This window comes from Plecotus auritus (assembly GCF_963455305.1).
Source record: "Plecotus auritus genome assembly, chromosome: 2".
NCBI classification, from domain to species: Eukaryota; Metazoa; Chordata; class Mammalia; order Chiroptera; family Vespertilionidae; genus Plecotus; species Plecotus auritus.
In genome coordinates this window covers 49,055,199-49,080,556 of record NC_137771.1, presented here as the reverse complement: position 1 = coordinate 49,080,556, position 25,358 = coordinate 49,055,199, and the positions used below count along the sequence as shown (strand labels likewise).

General features: G+C 40.5%; 1 protein-coding gene across 15 annotated transcripts in view; it reads right to left on the bottom strand.

Annotated features, from left to right (window-relative positions):
- The window catches only part of SGIP1 (SH3GL interacting endocytic adaptor 1), a 211,138-nt gene extending 187,604 nt beyond the window's left edge, over positions 1–23,534 (bottom strand). For all 15 annotated transcript variants that reach the window (XR_013959841.1, XM_080654272.1, XM_080654267.1 and 12 more), the window contains exon 1: positions 23,229–23,534. Coding sequence is in view for 14 of the 15 variants with exons in the window: in XM_080654272.1 (XP_080510398.1) it covers positions 23,229–23,238 (10 nt within the window). In the remaining variant the exon portion in view is untranslated. The remainder of the gene's footprint in view (positions 1–23,228) is intronic.
- Positions 23,535–25,358: the final 1,824 nt, after the last annotated feature.

Sequence of the window (25,358 nt, the reverse complement as noted above, 5' to 3'; positions counted from 1 at the left end):
TTTAGGGATTTCTCTTGTGGAAGCCTGAAGAACGATACCACAAGCATTAGAGAAAAAAATAATTGAGGTTTTGGACAAGAGCAAGAAGTGAGAAAATTACATATGTACTAGAGGCCTGATGCACGAAATTCGTGCAAGAGTAGGCCTTCCTTCCCCTGGCTGCCAGCACCGGTTTCCTCTGGCACACAGGACCAGGCTTCCCTCTGGCCACTAGCAGGCACCCAGGACCCAGGCTTCCCTCACAGCCCTGGCTTCGTCCAGAAGGTTGTCTGGAAGGAGGTCTGGTCTAATTAGCATATTACACTTATTATTATAGACTAGAGGCCCGGTGCATAGATTTATGCACTGGGGAGTTCCTCGGCCTGGCCTGCACCCTCTCACAATCCGGGACCCCTCAAGGGATGTTGGACTGTGCTTTCAGCCCAATCCCCGCAGGCTAGGCCAAGGGACCCCACCGGTACACAAATTCCTGCACCGGGCCTCTAATATGCATATAAGATCTTTGGTTAATCTCTTCCCACCCTCCTGCCTCCCCTCTTTCCTCTGAGATTCATCAGTCTGTTCCATGTTTCCATGCCTGTGCGTTGAGCATCTGCCCCCTGGTGGTCACTGCACATCATAGCTACCAGTCAAACAGTCGCTTAGGCTTTTATATATGTAGATAATACTGGGAGGCAAATTGGGTGGATCCTAGCAGTATGGACAGTTTGCAGTTTATTTCAAGATTCCAGGATTGAAATAAGGTCCAGATTTATAATGGTGGGTGACAAAGAGGAAGAGAATACATAGAGACATTATGAAGAGAGAACTGATAGTACTTGGTGCTTGAACCTATGAGATAAAAGAGAAAGAAATATAATGTGATGTCATGTTCTTCTAACCAGTTGAGATGATTAGAGCATTAACGTGACTCAAGATATAGAATCTATAAGATTATTCAGTTTAAAGGCAATCAGTTTTATAGATTGATTTTATTGATAAATTGTGTCTTAACAAAACAGCACGCTAAAAATTAGTAGCAAATCTGGTGCCTCTTTCTACTACTACACCAAGGGAAAGGTCACGGTAGCATATGAAAAATACAGGCAGACTCAAATTTGAATTCTCTGCACAGGCTATGGAGCCTTGTTCTGTCTGAGCCTTGGAGCAAGTACCTAATCGCATCTATATATATAAAAGGCTAATATGCTAAGTGTCCAACTGTCCAACTGGTCGCTATGATGTGCACTGGCCACCAGGGGGCAGACACTCAACGCAGGAGCTGCCATGACGTGCACTGCCATTTACAGAGAAACGGCACCACAGACCTGGTGCCCACAAAGCAACACTCGATTTCCCCCAAGTGGGACACAGGCCCTGCCACCACCCCGGAGTGATACCCCACCAAATTGCAACCGACGATGCCAAGACCCATGGCACAAAATGCAGCCCACAGCCTAGCCCAGCTCAGAAACAGTGGCTATGGGCATGAGGTAATGACATCACATAGCAACACCTGGCTTTGTCTCCCTAGCAACTAACCTCCTTGGAATTTCTTTAGCCCAGGAACACAACTTGCTTTATAGCCAGGTGGAAACATTTTACACTTTAACCAAATGTCCGTGAAGCATTTTCCTGTGCCTCTTCCATTTGATCCTCACAGAAGTCCTGGAGTAGGTAGATAGGGTCTCGGTGGAATCCTATTTTCTTTTTATTAGCCAGAAAATGCAGAATTAGAAAGCTTAGAAACTTGACCCAATGGAAAAGAAGTAAGAAATGGTGGACCTTGAAAATGACTTCAGGTTTTCTCACTGCGCAGAATATAGTCAAACACTGCTACAGTTAAATATTTTACCCTTTGTTCTCCCTGCGTGATCTACAATAATAATCTGCTTCGTGTTGATACTTACTGCTGTGTTACTGACAATTACCTGAAAGAGAAGTTGGGGTGCTTCACTGGGCTGGAAAAAGTTTAGCTAAATCAGAAAGCAGGTCTAATTAAGCAAGTTTATTCTCTATATATACTAGTAAAAGGCTAAGTTGACTTGCACATGCGCAATACATATAAAGCTCTCACTGGTGCCAATCGCAAGCATGTTTTTCAATCTGTCATTGTCAATCGTGAATTTGGTTGACACTTCTATTATAGAGAAAGGGCAAATAGCGATATTAAAATATTTCTTCTAATTCATTTCCTTTCAATGTGCACAAATTTGTGCACTGGGCCACTAGTAAAACTATAAAGAATAAGGCAAAAGATACTTAACTCAGTAGAGTCTAATGGTTGTTGAGTTCTCTCTCTTCTATACTTGACTGCAACCTTGTTTAGACTCTCAGGAGCACCTTTTCTTCTGAAATTGTATAAAATTGTGGATCAAGGCAACACATATTCAGCAACTACCAGAAGAGAATTCTTAAAGCTCTACTGGATTCCTAAGAGGATTTGCTCAATGGTAATAGAACAAAGTGTGTTTGGTGGGTATAAAAACAGGATAATGAGAGCTATATTATATGATTCAGAGACAGCTGCAGCATAAATCAAGAAGCAATGAGCAAATGTGTCCTGTCCATACAAATTTGGATGAACACTCAGTGCTTCTAAACTCAGATGCTGACCTAGAGTGCCAAAATGTCAGAGTTGGAAGGGAATTCCAACTCATCATGCTAATCCCTATCATTTTACAGATGAGGAAACTGAGGCCAAAAGAGGGTAGTATAGGAAGGAAGGTGTACACCAGAATGAAGTGACTAGGACTGTGATGTGGTTAAGAGCACAGATGTTAGAATCAGGTAGATCTTAGTCAAATTACTTAACTCTCTTGGCCTCACTATTGATGACTTCATTTTTACAATAGAAAAAATAATACCATCTGTATGAGGAAGCTGTGAGCATAGGATGAAATACTTTGTGTAAAGTACTGGGCACAGCTGGCTTTGAGGGTCATTTTGAATTCTGCTTTACACTAATCCCTCCCCACCTGCACACAAAATTATCATATACTAGAGGCCCGGTGTACAAATTGATGCATGGGTGGGGTCCCTCGGGGTGGCCTGCGGGATTCGGGCCAAAACCCACAGTCCAATGCCTCCTTGCCACTCCTGCCTGCTGCTCCCGCTCATCATGGCCCCACTGCGCCTGTGGGCTCACAACGCCACAGCGGTGCTTGTCAGCTGTGAGCCTTGCATCTGGCGCCCATTCTGAGGTGGGTGGAGGTGGGGCAGGATACAATCGGCCCTCTGGGTGGGCGGTAGGATGCCCTTACCTAGCCGGGGATCTGGATCCCTCCCTCTGACCTTCACGCTGGTTGTTGGGAGCCACCTGGCAGCCATGTTTATATTCTTCCTTGTGGAGCATCTAGGGAGGGGAAGCAGCCATGGTGCCCGAGGCCGACTTCCAGGAGGCCGGCGGCACTGTCGGGATTGTGCCAGCAGCGCCAGTCCATCAGTGCCTGGCCCAGCCGCGGGCAAACTACGGCCCGTGGGCCGGATGCGGCCCATTTGGCTCTTCTATCTGGCCCGCCAAAAGAGCGGAGTGTTCTCTTGCTCTCCCCTCCGCTCCTTTACTTTGAATTTATATTAGTTCACACAAACACTCCATCCATGCTTTTGTTCCGGCCCTCCGGTCCAGTTTAAGAATCCATTGTGGCCCTCAAGTCAAAAAGTTTGCCCACTCCTGGCCTGGCCCATTCTCCAGAGATTGCACCTGCAGGACTACTGAGAGAGTGAGTGGCTGCTGCATTGAGCATCTGCCCCCCGGTGGTCAGTGTGTGTCATAGCAACCAGTCGACCGGTCGTTTGGTCATTTGGTCGCTTAGGCATAGATAGATAGATAGATAGATAGATAGATAGATAGATAGATAGGGAGATAGATAGATGTTTTGATGCATGACTTTTGTGAGGCAAGTGAACAGAAAGCCATTGTACCCCCAGCTTTCTACCCAGTCCCCTAGGACCACAAGACTCAGATCAACCATAACCCAAACATGAAGCTATTGCCAACACTCTCCTGCAGGGTGGCAGGGATTTGGTGAGACAGGAATAGCAAGAGTTAAGAGAAAAACAAAACTTGGCTGATGTTTTGGTCTCTGAGGTCCCAGTGGCAGTCAGCCAACATGCTTTGTAGTGGCCAGGGGGAACTGAAGGAATGGGAAGCACCTTAAAGGGAGAGCTTATTTTGTTTTCTTCCTGGGGGAAGGGTTTTCCTTGTAGTGTTTGAAGTCATTTCTGTCTCCAACAAATAATGGGATTTTCTGATGTAAATTACCTGCCATCAGGCAAATGTAAGAACAAAATTGATTAAGTGAGCAATTACTCTGTGCCAGGCACTAAGCTAAGCACTTTCATGTCAGTTAGCTCATTTATCTCTCATAATAATTCTATGAGATAGGAATTAGTATAGTAACATTGATTTTAGAGCTGAGAAACAGATTTTTAAAACAGAAAACAACAGCATAGAGAGAAGTAAATTAGTTAAGATTGCACAGCTAGTAAGTGAAGGGGTCAGGATTTGACCCAAGTGGCCTAGCTCCTTACTCCTCTTAGTGAAGCTGCTTTACAGCCATCTAAACCTGACTGCATGGGTACCGCAGGAAGGGCAGGGACAACTGAACAAGAACACGGGAAACAGCAGCACAATGCCAACCAGGTAAGCGAACATGAGAAGAAACAAGGGAAGAGAGAAAAAAGAGCAGTGTAACAGTGGGAAACAGTACACAGTGCCTCAAAGAAGGAAATGGAGGAACCATACCTAGGACGGCCTGGAAATTGTGTTGTTAAATGAATCTGCCCAAGTCAGTAAAGACTTTTTAAAATGCATAGCCAGCAAAACAACCATAGTCAAAAGAGCTCAGTCGAGGTCATGAGTGGGGATAAAGAGGTCCAATATGAACTCTTTGACTGTTCTTGACAATGGACAAGAGCCTCACCATCCTAGCTCCCTCAGGCAAGCCCACAAGGGTGGTTGGCAGTCATTAAATACAGTGATTCAAAGAGCACAGATTTAGGGACTCAGTGGTTCTCTCCTGTTCTGCCACTTCCTAGCTGTGCATGAGACCTTGGGCCTTTTTCCTCATTCATCATGTGGAATTCAGAATTAACCCTCACAGTGTTATAGTGAGAGAGAGGAGATAGGCCATTTATATAGTCCGCACAGCCTAGAACACTGATAAATTCTATATAATAGTAATAATGGCAATAATTACTACCAACATTGGGTGACTGTGGCCCACCTTTCAATGAATCAATTACACGTTCAGAGAATGTACAGAGCTTTGGACTTTTGCACATTTTGGGGGCATGTGCCTTCCACACAGAGGTCATCTTATTGCTATTTTTCCTGCTCTGACTAAAGAACTTGCGCTGAGAAGAAATAGGTAAAAAAGCAATACCTAAGGGCTGTATTTGTATTTACTGCAGAGTAAATAACATAAATGCTCTATCTCGGGTTTATAAATAAACTTGGAGAGGAGCTGCATATTTTTACACATTTCTAAAATACACATTTTATTATAGTTATTGAGGACTGAGCATTTGGTAAAGATATTAAAATTAAAAACAGTGTTAAGCCTTAACTATAATGAAGCTATTAATATGGAATTGAGAACTATAACCCTTGCTAAACCAGACAGAATAACTTCGTTTCTCATATTAAACACAAGTCAACTGATGATTGAATTGTCTCTGAAATGCTATAAAATAAAATTTCTGTTATTACTGAAATTAGGAGATGTGTCCAATAGATTGTTGAGCAAAAGGGGAAAATACATTTCTCATTCTACCATAAAAGACATTGCAAATTTCTCAGAGAGGGAGGCACTCTTTTGTTCTTTCAGAAAATTTCCTTGAAACATCCAAGATAGTTTATTAAAGTTTGTTTCAACATAGAGTGCCCATAGAAACCTCTAAAGTAAAATGCAATAAATTGCAAACCAATCTAATTAAAAACAATCAGAACAAAGACATCCTGGAGAATAGTTTTGTTACCTCTATAATCATCTGCTCATTTTTCTATGTGAGGTATTATAGATATTTCATGACAGGAATCTTCTCAAATTTAATTTTTATCTGGTAAGAATAGGCAAGCATGCTATAATAATATTAGTTATCAAATGTTGTGGTACAAATGATATCACTGTTGTTTGCCCTTATGTGGGAATATATTAAATATAATTTCTCAAAGGTAAAAATGGAGAGACAATATTACTGAATGATTTACAACATAAGTTTGGGAGTAAGATCAGGTTCAAGTCTAAATATCTGGGCAAGTCATAAGCTCTCTGACCTCAGTTTTCTTATCTCTAAAAGGGGGATAATGATAGTATCAACCTCATAGACTTGTTGTGTATGTTAAATGAGATAAAAGCTCTAGAAAATTTAAGAATAGTTTCTGGCACAAAGCAGGAACTCAGGTAGCTATTTTTATGTTAATAAATCTGAACTCTACTTCTTTTCTCCTCTTGATGGGGAGGGGGAGAGATGGTTATAGCTGCACCTACTGGTTAAGAGAAAATATGGAACATTTCAAGGATAATGCTATTCTTAGTCTTTCTTATGCAATATTTTGAGATCTAGGATTGATCTGGGGCAGCTTTCTTTTAGTAAGTTATGGGGCAGCTATCTTTTAGTAAGTTCTAACTAGAGAATAGGAAGAAAAGGAAGGAAGAAGAGCTAAAGTGAGTTATGAGCAACTCTAGTAGAAGAGATGACTCAGAGGAACTGGCCATAAAGCAATGTCCCTCTTTCGAATCAGCTGCCTGGATGTACGTACCACACATGTACTTACAGTACCATAGTTTTAAAATCATATTTTCACAGGTTTTGATATAGAGAAATGGAAAAGTCTGAGGATTAGATTTATGGTCTCAGCTTAGGTCAGTGGTGAATTAAGAAAAACTTTCTGGTAAACAATGGAAAGAAATATCCCTCAGGTTCGTAACTCAGCCAGCACAGATGCTTATAGTGCAGAGTAGGTGTAGCAATAGGCTCTTCAAAAGGGCTTAAATAGAGAGGGAGGCATTCTTTTGTTCTTTCAGAAAATTCTCTAAAAGATTCCTCCTTCCTTCTTGAGCAGCATAGCAACAAGGCAGTTGTTATGTTGAGGTTTGATTAACATTCATTTAGGAGGTAGAGCAATAAGATCAGAAGCCTTCTAAGGAATCTGCGAGAGTCAAGGCATGGATGGAACCCAAAATATGAGTAGCTGGCCCTGGAAACTGCTCAGATACCAGGTCAGAAACTAGGTAAGTTGGCAGCAGTTGGGGAGCACAGATGCAGAGCAACTCTAGGCAAATAACCAAGAACACAGTAGACATTTGTGTTCTGGAAAGCTCACTGAAGCAAGGCTACATATAGGCATGGGGTGTGTGTAATATTAACAATGACAACAGCAAGATAATAACAATGGCAATAGCTATGATCAATTGAATGCGATGGTCACAGGAAATATGTTAAAAGCACAGTGTCCTGTAATACTTGGAACAATTTTGATTTACGTCAACCTTATCAGATCGGGTCCCATATTTTAAAAAAGCTCTTTGAGAATCTCATTCAGTGCTTCCTTCACAGCACTTTGCTCACTTATAGTCATTTAGTTTTCTGTATTAATTTAATGTCTTTGTCATTTTACTGCAAGTTCCACAAGGCCTGTGCCCATGATGTTTGCTCACCATATACACCTAGTACCTAGTATAATGTTTGCAGCCTCAATAAATAATTGCTGATAATTTGTGAACTTGTGATAGTTTATAAAGCTAAGAAAAAAGAGAAAGAAACAAACAAACATAAAACCCTGAAGCTCAGGCCTGCCCAAAGGCACACAGCCAGTAAATTGCAGAGGCAGGATTTCAATCTAGGTTTGTTTTGACTTTCAAGCCTGTGCACTTACCTTCTTTATCAAAAAAGCAATTAGAAGAAAAAACCAGAGCCCTTAATATAAAGAAGACTGGAACAGGAACAAGTCCCACCTCCAGAAAGTCTCATATATTTTCCTCTGGTTTACAAATACATTTTAGAGCACAGTTTCAGCACTTGCAGGTAGGAAGAGAATAGCTACAGAATTGGAGGACTACACAGGTAAATCTTGTTGAAGGAGACAGTAGGGATCTCTGTCAATGAAATTCAGGCATAACATGAGGTTTTAATGGAAACATTTGGGGAGAAAAATGGAACATAGAGAGGTCGACCTCTGTCAACAGCAAGATCTCTTAAGTGCTTCTATCTTTCTGATGAGGACTAGAGAGAAAGAGCCTCAGTGATGAGAGCCAACCTAATAAACGGATTCAGTATCAAAATGACTATCAAAGAATTGAAGTGCTTCAAAGTCACATAAAAACAAGTACATAAAAAACACAATATACTTGGATTTCTAACATTTTCATTTTTTTCACCCGTCAACATGCATGGGAAGAAATCTAATGCCAGGATCATTTGTGTTAGAAGAAGAATTTATTCAATAGCTGAAGTAAACCTTTACTTTGAGCTCTCAGACCTCAGCAGTGATGGTGCCGAGTGGCTTAGAAAAGGGCACCACAATCCCTTTCAACCTCTCTTAGCTTTATAGAAAATAAACATAAAATTTAAATAAAATCAGAGTATTTATACTCAAACACAGATTCAAGACAACTTTCTCTCAAAACACACACACACACATACACACACACACACACGAACAGAATGACAACTATAGCTACACAAGTCCATGTCCATCCAATATCCAAAGTAATTGAAGATCATATGGAAGCATGACCTTCTCTTTGAACCCCATCCAATGGCTTTCCATTGCCTCCGAATACATTGCAGACTCATCTCTATTGCTTACAAGGCCCTACCTGACCCAATTCTTGCCTTCCTTCTCTCCTGTCACCTTCCCCCTCCTTCATTGGTCTGTAGCCACACTGGTTTTCCTTCTGTTCCTTGAGCTTACTAGTTCCAGACCATTTTGCCTCTCTATTTTTCACTCCTGAAATATCTGTTCCCAGACCTTTAAATGTCACAGTATGTAGAAGTCTCAGCTTAAGTGCCTTCCCTTACGACCTCAAGTACCTTTCACATCTCCCCATCCTCTTCCATATGGTTTTTATTTTGTGTTGTTGTTGTTTTTAATTGATTTTACCAGCATCTGAAACTAATGGTTTATTCATTTGGTTTGTTAGTTTTGTCTCCTCTTAATAAAATGCAAACTCCATGAAGGCAAGGCCTCCATGTGTTTTGTAAACTTGTATTCCATATCTAGAACCAGGACTAACTCACAGCATTCCATTGCTACTATAAATTTCCTCTGTGTTTTAGTAAAAATTATCAAAAGAGCAACAAACCCTATTCTTCAATGTGCCAACTTGAAGTATATTGCCACAAAGATAGACAATAGCAAAAGAAAATCAAGAGAAGAAATTCAGATTAAATAATTTGATCTGGTAATTAGATTGAGTGAATTAGAGTTTGCCAAAATTATATGAAGAACTATATTTGGTTTTATAATTAGGCCAAGATATATTTCACACTTTAAATTGTCCCACTACGTATTCATTATTGAAACAATATTGCTACACAGTTTAACAAAATTATATATAGAATTCCCCATCCAAATAATTCATCGAATTAAGAAAGGTGTTTTTTCTCTCCTTGTATCTGAAATGAAGAAAAACAGTTTCATGCGTGAAAGATGGAAGGTATGGAGAGAGGGGATAACTGTAGTGGGAATACGTCCTGAAACCCTAGTACTAGAGCACAAAATCTTAAAACTAGTTAGCAACTACAAAATTATCTAACCTAACCTTTACTTGAAAATATAGTTTCTAAGATACTAAATATAATAATAGCCTTAATACTGCATTATATTTACTTAAAGATTCATAGCTTTCAAAATACTTTCTCATATATTTTGTGCTTTGAAACCAAATGAGAAAGGCCAGAAAGCTCATATCATTTACCATTTTACAGATGGAAAAACAAAGACATGGTGACTTGCCCAACATACACAGCCAAGGACCTTCAAAGGGGTCATAAAAAAAAATCAATTCCTACTCACCTGGCAAATTCTTGGCCTTATTATCATAGCTAATAAGGAATGGTGCCAGAAGGTGTTAGAATATTTTGAATTAAAATCAATTTCTCTTTCTACTACTTTGCAAATAGCTTGCCCAAAGTCACTCAGCTGGCTGGGACAGTGCCAGGACTAGAACCCAATATAGAACTCTCACCACCTCATCAAGCTATCTTATTACATGAGAATCAAGGATTTCTACCATACTATATGACTCATTAATATGAGCCATTCTGTCTCAGTATAAATGTAAATCTCCAGCTAGCAGTCTAAATGTCTAATAGGAGAATTGTAAAATAAATTATCATGGAATGAAATACTATACAACCAGTAAAAACAAGGCTTTTGGAGACTGTTTCATGACAATGGTAATGATAGCTAACATTTCTTGATTGAGCATTTACTCTGTACCAAATATTTCTCTTTATGTATACTGTATATGTTACATATATAGTACATATTTTAATAAAATAATAACTATTTGTATAACATATTAAACCAGTTTAATCCCTATAATAAACTCATTTAATCCTTATAATAATTTTAGATTGAGATCATCTCATACAAAAGAAGAAACTGAGCCATAGAGGGGTTATATAACTTACCTAAATTCACACATTGGCAAGGATAGAGAGATGAGAACTTAAATTTAGGAAGTTTGTCTCCTAATCCCATGCTTTTAACAAATATATATGCTGCCTAGGATAATGGTTACAATCCTATGTAATAAAAGCCTAGGTGGCATCTCGTGACATCATCACAAGATTTGGGGGCGATAGGGCCAGCAGGCAAGCAGTTAGGCATCAATCAGGCTGGCAGGGGAGCAGTTAGGGGGTGATCAGGCAGGCAGGCAGGCAGGCAGGCAGGCGAGCAGTTAGGAGCCAGCAGTCCCGGATTGTGAGAGGGATGTCCGATTGCTGGTTTAGTAAAAATTTTAACTTGAAGGATGAAATTATATCAGTAAAAGATTTTCAAATATAAAAATAGTTTACATGAAAATATTCTGTGACAAAGGTGGAATGGAAATACTAGTTTAAGGAGAAAGAATGCTATAACATTTCTGAGTGTTAAAGATCAACTTGATGATGGATGATATTGGGTATCAATAGCTTTGTTATTTCCTTTAGATACATTATTCCATTAAACCGACAGTTGGACATCCCCCAAGGGGTCCCAGATTGGAGAGGGTGCAGGCCGAGCTGAAGGACAACCCTGCCCCATGCATGAATTTTGTGCACTGGGCCTCTAGTCTAATATAAAGTAAAATGTCATATGTATCTGTGTGTATACACATATAGGGTGTCCCAAAAATGTATATACACACTTTGAATATTTATAAAGACAATGTTTATTAAAATATTTTTCATTTTCAAAACTGAGCTATCAGCTGTTTAAGTGTGTATACATATTTTTGGACACCCTGTATATGTATACATGTGTGCATATTATGTGATGATAAAATTGGGTTCTTTGACACAGATATACATTTTGACCATAAAGCTATTAAGAGCTAGCATTCACTGAGTGCTTACAAAAATGTCAGGTAGTGCTGAGTGCATCCATACATTATCTTATTTCATTTCCCCACAATCTTATGTGGTAGGTGTTATTTCACCCACTTTATTGATGATATTGTTCACTCTTTAAGGGCTTCAGATAATCTATCCCTACACTCAACAAATTGTAGCAGTGGTTGGTTATTTCATAACTAGAGGCCCAGTGCATGAAAGTTGTGCACATGAGGGGGGCCCTCAGCCCAGCCTGCGCCCTCTTGCAGTCCAGGAACCCTCAGGGGATGTCCGACTGCCGGGAAGGTGGGAGCTGCCACCGCCGCTGCACTCACCAGCTGTGAGCCCAGCTCAGGGCTTCTGGCTGTGCTGCGCTCCCCCTGTGGGAGCACACTGACCACCAGGAGGCAGCTCCTGCATTGAACATCTGCCCCCTGGTGATCAGTGCACATCATAGCGACAAGTTGTTCTGCCTTTCGGTCAGTTTGCATATTAGCCTTTTATTATATAGTATAATGAGATTATTAGTGATTTCAATATCTTCTTTGTATCTTCCTATTTTCCACATTTTCTACAATGAAATCTGATTTTTCTTAAAATGAGAGGCAAACAATGGAATGAGTCATGCAGAATGTGTGTGATACGAGATTAACTGCCTGCACCTGGAAAAAGAGTATGGCTCTCAGCCAGTGCGATCCTGCACAACAGATGGGTACTTTGGGGCGAGCACAATCCTGGGTACTACCTGGCATCCAGGAACTCTGCTGGAGCTTTCGATGTGCCCAGCAAAGTGACATTTAGTAAGCTTTACTTTGGAACAAATACTCTTCTAAATGTTTGGCATATATTAACTAATTTAATTCTCATGATATATGCTTGGTGGCTTGACTATCTCCCTCCCTCCTCCTCCCTCCCCCCCCCCCGCCCCCCAAAAAAGTTTGTGATCCCTCAACAGGTTTATTTAATCACTGGACATTTATTGAGCACTTACACAAGCCACACATTGAGAATGCAAAAATAAGTAAGACATGATCTCTACTCTCGTAGAGTCCCTGGTCCTTGGAAGAGGAATGAACAGAAAATAACTATGATCTATTGAGAGCGTAACACTTTGCCTCAAGACTATAGCATCAATCCCTATCTAAGTTTGCAGGTTGCCAGCCTGCCAGGCCACTCTATGGATTTTGGACTTGCCATGCCAGTCCTTATAATTAAGTCATCTCTCTCTCTCTCTCTCTCTCTCTCTCTCTCTCTCTCTCTCTCTCTCTCTGGAGAACTATGAATGCTACATTTCTGATTAATCCTTCCAACCTTACATGATTATCCATGAAAAAGAGACTTTTTATCACTCCCATTTTGAAGAGGAGGAAAGGTTCGCTAGTTTTTCAAGGTCACAGTGATGGGTTTAACCTAGGTCAGCCTGATTCCAAAGCTAGTGCTCTTGAACCTTCTGCTTCATGCCCTTTGGAAGTTGAGAATTAAAAGCTAAATGAGCACCTCATTCTCAACCTGGGGGGATGTGAGACGCATTTGTTGAAGAGAGATACTTGTGTTTGACCTTGAATGATCAGAACAGACTGTTACCATATGCAAGGGAAAGAGAAGGGCAAGGAACTCCTATCTGGCCTGCATATGAAAGTGTTGCACAGCACATTGAGGCATTCAGACTTCACCTTAAAAGGATGGGGAACAATCAAAGGTAAATGACAAAAGTGATCTCTTTGATGGCTGTGAGGAGGATGGGCTGGGAAGGTGGAAGCAGTGAAGTCTGACCAGGTATGGTAGTGGGGTATGAAAGGGAGAGAACAGAATCAAGAAGACCTACTGATGTGAGGCAGGATGGAATGAGGAATCAGAAATAAATACAAATACTAACCTGGTTTGGCTGTCTGGTAGACACAGTTCTTTGAATTGGGAGCACAAGGGGGCTAAGAGATACTTGGTGGTTACAATCAATGGCTCAGGAGTAGGGTCTTACCTGCTACAGGGCTTACAGACTATCTCCTTGCACTGCTATCATAAACCAGTCCTGTGGGCAATTTTTCACAGATCATTTTTCAGTGATTCATTAAGGGCATTTATAAAGGCTGGGTACACGGTTAGACCAGCCATATTCCAGTTTTATTCACTGTGTTTTCAAGTTTAGGAAACTGCCTGTGGTAGAAAAAGCAAACTGGCACAGGTAGCCTGGAATGTGAAACTGTGATGATGCTGAGGCCAGAGAGAAAGACAGCTGTGATTGATTAGTAATGCCTTCCATGGTCAAGAAAGGGGTAGTATAGCACCTGGATACTGAGAGTAGAGAAATGATAGAATACGCTAGAAATTAACAGTATGGTGAAAAGAAGAGGGACATCTATAAGGCCTTGCTGCAGAAGAGATGCAGCAACAATGTACTTGAAAGGCAAAACAGCAAGCAATAATTTGTAGCCACTAAATGCTAAGAAACCCACATGTAGCAACTAAGCTGAGAGAGAGCCATCTGAGAAAATAACTGGCATCTGTGCCACACTTTTACAGATGCTTCAATATTTATTGTCTCATCTGATATGAGCCAGTATTATTTCTACCATGCAAATGGGGAAGCTGAGGCCAAAGCAGTTCTAGAATGTACTCAAGGTCATATAGCTAGCCAGGAGGTTCAGCCCCTTCAGGTCCCGGTCCTTCCCTCCACACAGCACTGACTCACTGACAGCAGACCCTCAAGCCATGGAAGCCAGAAGAGCTATAAATGGCCACATTGTATGTGTAATCAGTAGAGCAATGACCCTGGGGACACATTCATTTGTACATCTTTGGGCAGTCACCCAACCAGCCTCAGCACCTTTGAATGTGAAAGATACCACAGGTTCTAAGTCTTTGTCTATTCACATTTTTTGAATCATTACTAAAATAAACTTGACTTCTTCTCTTACAGAGAGAACAAAAATCCTTGGGTAAGTTATTTCATTCCACTTTGGTTTCCTCAACTGCAAAATGAGGTTGGACTAGATTGGTTAATCTTCAATGGTATCCCACACCGTCATGTTTTTATGATAACAGCCAAAGCTTTCACGGAATGTGAGTGAACACCTAGCTGTCCTTCTCAGGGAGAAAGGGCTTTTGTTCACAATGGGAGCCAGGCTTTCTGATAAAACGCTTTGTAGAATGTAAGCTGTGAAGGTTTAGAGTGCACTGGCCTAGTGATATCACATGTCCCTTTTCATCGTAAGATTCTCGGAAACGGGATTGTTACTGGAAGGAGCCCACTGGAATAAAACACTTCTGTGTTAGCCTTCTTCAGGCTGATGGCTGGTCTGAAGGATCGTGACCTGATAATAAAATTAGCCTGTTCTGAAGAAGGCTTCGGAAATACCATGTCAAATTTAGATTATCTGCTGTTTGCTTGTCAACCAGAAACATGGACCAATATGAGCAGGATTTTCAAGTTACACCATTGTGCAAATAAAGAGCACTTGACTAAGAGGGAAGTTTGTCTAATACATGCTGCTCCTGCCACTTGGTAAGGTGGTCATCCTGAACAAGTCACTTAACATCATTAGGCCCTAGATGCCTGCTATTTGAAATACGGATGATAATACCTATTCTTCCTACCACAGAGATGAAGTGAGAAGAAAATAATGTACATGAGTATGTGATAACATACACTAGACTCGAAGCTTCTGAGGATGGAGAACACAGCTGCCATTTTTTTTGCTGACATATTCACAGTGCCTAAACTAGCACCTGAGACTAAGGGGAAAGCTGCAGATGTGCCTGTTGAATGAATGAAGTATTTTGGAAAATTCAAAGTGTGTGTAATGTCACATACTATTTTCCATATTATACTGTTTGTTAAAGATATGCAACATGAGTCAGTCTGCATGGTCTTTTAAAAATCCTAAAATACTAGTCCTGATGCATAATAGAAGTTGATATGAACCCAAAATAAAAATAAAGTTCTTTGGTATGTAGTCAAAAATAATTGTGAGTTGATGTGGAATTCTGATTCTGAAGTCATCCTTATCATGGGGCTGTATCTCTTATGTGGAAATGCTCAAGCCTAGAGTTGTAGCTGAACTCTCAGCTCTGACGTTGGGCTTGGAACCAGAAGCTAAGGCAGGAGCATGATATTAATTCATTTACAAAAACATGTGGTCAGAATGAGTGCCAAGAGACACCATCACAAGACAGAACCAGTATCAGAATGCCAGGCTTCTGAATGCCCACCTGTTTCTTGACACAAGGATAACATAGGCTCATGCTGACTGACTTCTGCAAAAGGAAACTGGCTTTCCTTCCACTGAAAGGGACTCATAGGACTCTATTTGAATATTACCTCTCTGCATCCCTCTCTTAAACATTCTCCTGTCCTTTGTTCCAGATGCGTGGCCTCCTTGCTGTTCCACCCACATTCTGAGTCTTTGCATTTGCTCTTTTCCCTGCCTCTTCAGACTCTTTATTCAAACATGGCTCTTCATTCCCTCTGCTCCCTCAAGTCTTTGTTCAAATGTCTTTTCAGCAAGTCTTCCATCACTACCCTATTTACAACTGCATCCCCATCTACTCCACTCCTTCCACTCGGTTCTTGTCCAAAGTCCTTACCCCCATATAATGTACTTTTTATTTTACTTTATTTTATCATCTCTCTTCTGCACCAGATAGGAAGCTCAATATAGGCTGGACTTTTAATCTATTTTGTTCATTAATGAGCCTCTAACACCTAGAACTGTGCCTAACACCTAGTACCATTCAATATGTGGTTTTCGATGAACACATAAATAGTTCTGTGCTAGCAGCTGTAGAGGAGGGTTGCAGAAATCTGCTATTGTCTCCCGATACAGCAAAACTAACTTGTGGCATCCATGCAAGAGAAAGATTAAACTAATAGTAGGCAGGTGGTAATACATTTGAATTATTTTTGTGTCATGGACAAGTTATTTTGTGATGGGAGGAAGAGGAGTAAATCACTCAGATTCAAACATCAGAGGGAGTAGATATGAGGAATCCAAATTATTCAGCAAATACCGGAGACTCTCAGAGCTGGGAGTTTAGAGGTATGACAGATCAATTCTCTCATTTTATTTGCAAGGAAACCGAACTCCAGGAAGGTAAAGTAACCTTCTCAAGGCACACAACCAAAAAGTCACATAACCTACACTCAAGTCTGACTTCTGGATCCGTGCTCTAATAATAATAATAATAATAATAATAATAATAATAAATCTGAACTGCACAAGTTCAGCAAACATATTGGGTTTCTAAGATCAACAATTTCTCCAATTAGGAATAATTTGGTGTCTAAACAATCTCATATACCTCCACATTGTCATTGTATGCACAAATACATCATACAACATTATACTCATTTATTTATTTAAAAATACTTTCCCAAATTCCAAATCAAACTTTCTAGCTCTATAGGCCACCACTTTCAGATTTGGTCAAAATCAGAGAAAAGCAAAGATACCCTAGAAAGGGAAAGGTGGGAAGGAAGAATGAGAAATGTGGAGAAAGAAATACAAGGAGAGCAGAAGGGAGAAAGGAAAAAAAATATACAGGATATTGACACAACTATCTCTGGAATTTCTGGAAATTTCTTTGAATAGCTGTGCTATATCTTGTCTCTTTCCATTTCCTTGGAGCTAATCACCAAAATAAATCAAGCTCTAGCACATATTTTTAAATGGACTGTTTCTTTACTTTTGCTTCTCAAAATATATTATCTGTCTCTCACAATTTAGCACTCTGTTCTATAATATCTTTTCCTAATTATTTCAGGTTTATAGTTCTTGTTCCTCCAGCGAAAATATAAATATGAGCATTTATTTTTTTACATCCACCATAAGCCCAACATAATACCTTACAGTATATACTTTAAAGTCATTGGAGTCATTCACATCTGGTTTATTCACTTATTCAATAAATAAACATGCTAAGTGTCCACTGTGTGTCAAGAGCTAAGGATACAGAGGTGACTATGATAGACCAGATTCCTGCCCTCATAGAGCTTCCTTCTGTGTAAGAGATTCAGCCTGTACACCATTAAATAACCATGTATCAAAAATTCAGCTCTGAGGAGAGAGAGGGGACTAAAATGGACTCAGTGGCCCAGGGCATGCACTTGGGAGTTTGGGATGACAAGAATAATAGAGAAGGCCTCCTGAGGAGGTGACAGTTTTACTGGAACCACAAGAGAATCAGTTCCTCCATGAGTTGCCAAAAGCATGTTCTAGGCAGAGCAAAAGCCCGGAGGCAGGAAAGTATTTGTTCTAAACACTCTGAGACAGGTGGCACGGCTGTCAGACAGTCATTCAATGTAAGTGAAGCATTCAGCAGGCTTAAAGAGGCACAGCAGGCCAGAATGTGCAGGCTTTTATGCTATGGTTTTAAAGGGAAATGAAAAGATATAGAAGTTTTTTATACAAAATGATAAGATATAGGGAATTTAAATACTATACTAGTAGATGCAGTTAAATGGCATACTTTTTCCAAGATGGAGACTCAGCCTTCTCTAAGTCTAAACCTCCTTTCCCCTATCTAATGGTAAGCAAGCCATCCTATGCCCACAGAAATATTTGGCAGTCAGCATATAAAACAGACCCAATACCTCTGTCCACACCCCACTTTCTCCTCAAGGGGATCATGCCCTTACCATACTCCCCAATTCCCTTCTATCTATGACCACTTCCTCACTCAGTTCATTTTTCCTCAGGTACTTTTTCAGACATGAACCCAAATTCATTATAATGCCTTCACCTCTCTTTTCCCTTCCAACTACTTTACAGTCATCTCAGTAAATTCTCTTTACCTTTCTTAGTTCCACTTGTGAGTTTACATAATGAAAATAAGCACAATTTAATAGCAGTGAATATGATAAAATTGAAATTGAGAAAATGTAAAACACAACTATGGTAGTAAAATGGAACATAATTGAGAAATACAGTATCATGAGTCTCTAAAACTTCTGAAAATATACCTAAAAATTCCCTTCAAATTTTCTTTTCATCTTCTCAGAGTCCTTTAATTAAGCCTTCTTTCCCTCAAAGAGCAACATTCAAATTTGAAAACAATTTAATGCCATTGTGTTCTTCTGGCTAATTACTATAGTAACTGTACTATTCTTTACACACTTCATAGCAAACATTTAGCATTTCAACTAGATAATGGGTTTAATAGTTTTCAACGGACAAGTATGAGAATCTAACTATCATTTATATTACTATTCCTATGGGAAAACTTGTTTCAAGAGAGCAATTCATAAATAAACTTTCGGAAATATGAAAACTGCAAGTTGGTGACTTCCTGCAACTTGTTTATTTAAAACATGGGTAGTGTATGTGCCAAATTCAACAGGAAGAATTTTCCAGAATCTTCTAGAATGGTTTATCTAAGTTAATTTTTTTAAAAGACTGCATGTTCTTTTGAGAGATTTAAAGTTGACCCTTGAAATTGGATGGGAACATAAATATAAGGAGGCTCTTTCTGACACAGAACTTTGAAGGAGAGGAATTACATAGATGATAGAACATATATTAGAACCTTGTATGCATACTTAATATTTTCCAGAATAACTTCACTATTTCTAGGAAGGGAATCAGTAGGAAAGTTAGAAGCATTTTTTAAAACTATATTTTTATTGATTTCAGAGATAAGGGAGAGGGAGAGAAAGATAGAAACATCAATGATGAGAGAGAATCATTGATCTGCTGTCTCCTGCAAGCCCCTCATTGGGGATCGAGCCCACAACCCGGGCATATGCCCAGCCTGGGAATCAAACCATGACCTCCAGGTGCATAGGTCAATGCTCAACCACTCAGCCATGAAGGCTGGGCAGAAGCATTTCTTTTAAAATTTCTTAGCTAACTAGAAAATGAACAATTCCAACCTCAAAATGCATTGTTCGTTTATGATCACATCAAAGAATTTTCCAAATAAATAAAACTCCATTTCTAGATAGGAAAAAGAAAAGACTTTACTGTTATAAGGTTCATTGCAACCACAGGTCAGTCAGTCTAGAGGTATTCAAAATTTTTTAAAGAATAATTTTGGAGATAATAGGTCTTAACAAGGAATTGAGACCTTGTGTCAGTACTCATATTTAAAAGATAGAGAGAGTCAAAATATGCCACCAAAGAAACTACTAAGTCCAGTTTCCAATTAGGTTAACATGGCCAAGACCACCTGATGCAAAGTGAAAAGAAAAGGTTCCTATTTAAAATATTACAATGGTTCCAAAATATGAGCACTGCTGTTTAATGCATTGGGTTCAAATTCCACCGTATTTCTGCCTCAATGTATTATATTTTATTTTTGCAATTTAAAAAAGTACTGCAAAAGTACTATATATAGAATATACTTATATGCAGGTTATTGTGAATAGTAAATATAACAAAATTTATTAAATCGCCTTGCATATTATAATTAAACCTTTAAAATATGCTTGTTAATTTAAAAATATGTTATATAAGATGAAATCATTGGCACCAAAAAACATACTTTTCCAGTATAATACCTAAGAGTCTGAGTATGGAACTAAGAACACAAGCACTTTCAGTGCAGTTCTGCACAGACAAGAGAAAACTTCCCAGACTGTCTTACAGATGTCCTAAGAAACCCCGATTTAGTTTTTTTCACTTACCTTAGAAGAGACAGCTAAAATGCCATTTTCAAATTTTAACAATAAAACATAAAAATCAATAAAACCCTTGAACAGTTTTCCTAATCACATAGACTGTTGTATGCTTAGACAACAAATACACCATTTGGCAAATAATTCCCTTTGCTCATCTTCGTTCCCTTCACATTCATACTACATTAGTTTCCACATCATGTGGCATTCTTAGGAAAGACATAACTCAATACCAACCATTGCTAAAAAATAAAGAGTGCAGGAATCATCAAATCAAGTCCCTTAAAAATACTTTTCAATAGAAATAGAAATATTTGGAGCCACAAACTACTGGTAACCTGCTGGAGGTCCCTGCAGAATTATTTTACTGCTTTCTATGATATTAGAATCACTGAGGAGGTAGCACTTTTTTTCATCTATGACAAGAATTTCTAATAAGAATTGAATGAATGGAACCTATATCCTGTTCCATCAAAACAAGTACACTTGACTTAGACTATGAGCCGTTCAGATGAATCTTTGTTTACTCTTGTTTTACACAGAGTAGAGAAGTAGCTTTGAAAAGTTGCCATGGCCATGCTTTTCCTGAGCAGCAGATTCAAACACTTTACTGAATATAGAGCTATATACACACACAAGTGCAAATGTAGGTTTCTTCCCTTTCTAGAACAGTGCATATGTGTAGATGACTGAGAAAGAGAGAGAGAGAGAGAGAGAGAGAGAGAGAGAGAGAGAGAGAGAGAGAGAGAGAGGGGAAGGGAGAGAAAGAGAGAGAGGTGCTAGTTGAGAAGAGAATCATTTTAACTATCTGGATGTTTGGAGACACACTCACAGCTCACTAGGAATGAGGTTAATATAAATAATAACTGTTATCCCATGCCTTTAGAATAAGAGCAATTCATAAGTGAAATTTTTGGATAGAATATCAGAAACATGTATGTATATATACTGCCCCAAAGACTGGGGACTATGTGGAAGGTCATTGATAGGTAATTGATTTCTAGTGAAGATTCCCACCTGCCTTTCTAAGATCCCTGAACCATTAGGATGATAAGTCTTGAAAAGCATTTAAGTGGGAACTACGTGTAGATAAGAAAGTTATTGGTTTCATTTAAATTTTTAAGTCAATGGTAACACCTTTCCAATTTCTTTTGCAAAAATCTGACAGAAGGTAACTAGCGAAATCCAGGGGGTCACCTATAAGTCATAAAGGTGCTGAGATAACGTCCTTCATTAGGTAAAGTTGGCAAACCCAGACCAATAGTGTTGATTCAGCTCCAACACAAGTCTTTGTTACAGTTCACATTTCAGTTTAGGCAGCTCAAATAAGCTTCACACAGGGCTTTGAGCTGGTATTCTGGGATGGCACAATAGACAATTTTACTGGAAGAATCATTAATGAACACCAATAAATGTTACTTCCTTCAAAGAAGACACTTTAACTCCATAGTTTGCAAGGCAAGAAGTAAAATGAAAGATGTTCCACTCCCTGGTGTAAGATTAAATTGAATCAGAATATGTGCAGTTTTATTTTTAAGAAATGCTACCTAAAATTTAGCAAAGAACTGTAGTATCTCTATTGACAAGATTTCTTTTTTTCCTGAAAACGGCAATCTACATGAGCTTTTAATTGAAAAGTACAACAGTAATACTCTTTCTGTTTGTCTTGTGTTGTTGTTCATAGATTAAATCCATTTTTAATTAATGAAAATGATTTAATCTTAGAGCATTGGTAATCCCCGTTTATTTAGGCCTATATTTAAAGAACTGCTTGAGAGCCCTTTGCAAACAAGACAAGGCTCCACATAAAAATGATATCCAATCTCTTTTTTAAGGCTATTTTCTAAAATCTATGGTCCATGACTATAAAATTCTTCACTCACCCAGATCACATTAATAATGTTTGACATGATAGAGAGAGCAAAAGAATTATTTTCTGCCAAATATGTACAGGCTACCCTGCTGTTGTTTTGAAACCATTCTCCTCATTCCATTTTGGTAAATTTCCAGAGAATGTTTAAAATCTTTAGGACAGACCTTAGTTTAAGAGGTGGCCTCTCTGCCATTTTCATGGCTGATTTGAGACCCATTATGCACTGGATTCTGCATCGTGAAATCCAGGCTGGGGACAAATTTCTGCCTGTCATCTTAGGAAAGGCCAGGAGTTTTGCACCATCCTGTAGTATGAAAACAGAAAATCAAAGCCAGGGTCAGGCTGCCTGTTTCTTCTTTAATCAGTTTGCTGCCTTTTTGAGGCAATCTCAGCTGTCACTATTTTAGGATTGCAAGGGTAATTTAGTAGAATAAAATACAGTTTAAACAACATCTCAGGAAAAAGTTCCTCCTTACACTTAATATTAAATGTAAAAGGTAATCAGTAAGGAATTGTTTGATGCTTGGCTAAGAAACATTGTAGAGGGAACACATTTAGGAAACACCAATGTTTAAAAACCACACACACACAAAACCTGATAAGACCCTGAATCAGGAGCCAAGAGGCCTGGATATTTTCCTCATATTGCTCATTCCATTGCTATAACATCCCCATAAAACTATATCTTACGGACCAAATTTGCGGCCTCTGTCACCCCAACAGTCAAATATAAATTGCAGAGATAAACATATCCTACAAGAATTTAAATTTTTTAAACAGTTCAGTAAAAATTACAGCATGGATAACTCTGTCAATGACCTCTCCTGTCTAATGTCAATTTCAGAAAACAAGTTTCCATTGTAAATGTTTAATCAGTGTCGTCCCAGGAACCCAGAGCAGACAACCTTATCTTCTCTCCCAACTTATTTGCTCTGCAAGCTCCTTACTAGCTCTATCTCAGCGCCCTGCAAGCACTTTAGGTTTTTCTCTTTTAAAAGAGCTGGGAGCTCTGTAGGTTCTGAGCTAAAGCGAAGCCCTGTGGTTTGATTCCATGAGTCTGAGCCCTGGTCCACTGCAAGCAAACTGCAGCACTTCCGCTTGCAAATCCTGGCAACCAGGTTCTAGACCAGCCACAAACGCAGGCTGCACACCTTCTCAAACGCCGTTCTGCCCATCACCTTGCCTGAAGCCTGTCAACCACAGCAGAAAGCATCCTACCTTCCATCATGGTGGCAGAATTGCATTCCTTAATTTCCAAGGAGTCTGAAAAAATACTGGAGGATATGATTCCAGGTCCCAGCTAAATCCTCCCAACACCGCTGCCGCTGCCGCTGCTGCCAGGCGATCGGCTGTATCCGTTGCTGCTGAAGCCAAAGACAAGTGTTAACCCCAAAGACAGGCCATGGATGCAGCTGGTGCTGCTTCACCTAAGGCTCTCGGGAAGATGCTGCGAGAGAAAGGGAGAGGAACAGCAAGCCGACGAGCTGCACCGCCTGCGCTGCCTCGGCCAATCCCTTCAGCTCTGGACCGCGTCACATGGTAGCCAGCCCGCATCTCCTGACACAATACCCCCGGAGAGCACACAGAACCTATTTCCCGTCCCCATTCTCCTCCACCCCCAGCCCCTGCCGCTGGTCGCCGAATGCACAGCCCCTTCCCCACCTGGTGACGCACTTCCCCCGCCCCTCCTCTCCGTCTTCTGAAACCTGCTGGGTACCCGAGATTAATTCTCTGACGCCGCCGCCTTAACAGGGGACGCCGGCATGAAAGGAGCACCTTAAGCGGCTTGCTGCGGAGGGGATTTAAAAAAATAATAATAAACTTAATTCCGTGCAGCCTGGAATCTTAGCCGCGCACTTTTAAGCTGCTATTCTCTTCTCCTTTTGCCCTGTAGGAATGTCAGTGTCCGTGGCCTCACCATACATCTGTGACTCTCTCTCTCTCTCTCTCTCTCTCTCTCTCTCTCTCTCTCTCTCTCTCTCTCTCTCTCTCTCTCTCTCTCTCTCTCTCCTCTCTCATTCAGGAAAAAAAAAAATCAATCAGGCTGACGTCATAAACAATTATCCCCAAAAAGGATGATGCAGAAGAAATTTCACTCCAGCTGCCCTCAAGACATCCAGGAAATTAACCAAGCATGGCATGCCAATGCTGGGAACTGTCATTAAAACAAAGAAACAAAAGAACCCTGCCCGAGCGGGGCTCTGGAATCGAACTGGCAACGCTTGAGATAATTTCTGGGGCGGGGGGCGGGACAGAGGGCAGCAGGCAGAGAGGGGAGGCTTTAACCCGACGCAAGACAGCTGTGCACGCCGCTTCTCGTCGCCACAACCTGGACGCGCGGGCGGCCACAGACCGGACCCCGCGGGGCCCTGTCAGCTCCGCGTTCGAGTCCCGCTGCCCGCAAGTCCCTTGGCCCGGCGCGCACGCCAGCCGCCAGCTGTCCTAGGTAGAGTGTGGCTGCTGCTGCCAACTGCAGTCCTGATAGAAAAGCAACTTTCTTCTAAAGGACACCGTTTTCCCGCCGCTCCACTGGCATCTGTAAGCGCCTTCAAGCCCATTCGTTCACCCCTTAGTTCACCCCAGTGGAAATCCGGAGGGAGGCGATTGCGCTGGGTTCTGGCCGCAGGACGCATGAATCCCCGGGTTTCTCAGCTGGGATGGGATCTGGGTGCCCTCGTGCTGCCTAAGTGGGAAAGGCTGCTTGGACTGAGAATCTGTCACCTGACTGGTCCGCAGTGACCCCCGGAGCCTTTCAGAGGGCCCCAGACCCAGGTCCCTTCAAGCAGGCTCTGGCCCTGGCCGCTATGTAAGAAGAGGGCAGGTGGCATACGGGAGGGAAAGGAAGAGAGGAGGGGAGATGGGAAGGAAGGAAAAGGCCTCTGTAGAGCCCTAGGAGACAACATCAACTGGAGGCATTTCTCTCTCAACAATATAGCAACATGATTAGGAGAAAAGCCATTATATCACAGAGCAATTGTGAGCACCAACGGAAATAACGTTAAGAAGCAAGATGCATTACATGATCAGCATTGAGCCTCTCATACGATTAATCATTTATGTTATAAATGTACCCATGAACTCTTAATATTGCTCGGCCCTTGACATAGTCTTGTTCTTTCCACCAGCACAAATATGAGGTATCGGTGGTTGGATCGACTAGAGAAAATATAACTAAAGAAGCTGACTTGAATAGCGTATTAACAGTTAAAAAACAAAAACTCAGTTTCTTAGCAACTTAGAAGTTAAAAAAAACAACACACCTCATTCTTCTCTCTAAGGACACATATATCAATGGCCTCTAAATATTAAAATGAAATTCTCCAGAGAGATACAAACACTTATGCCTTT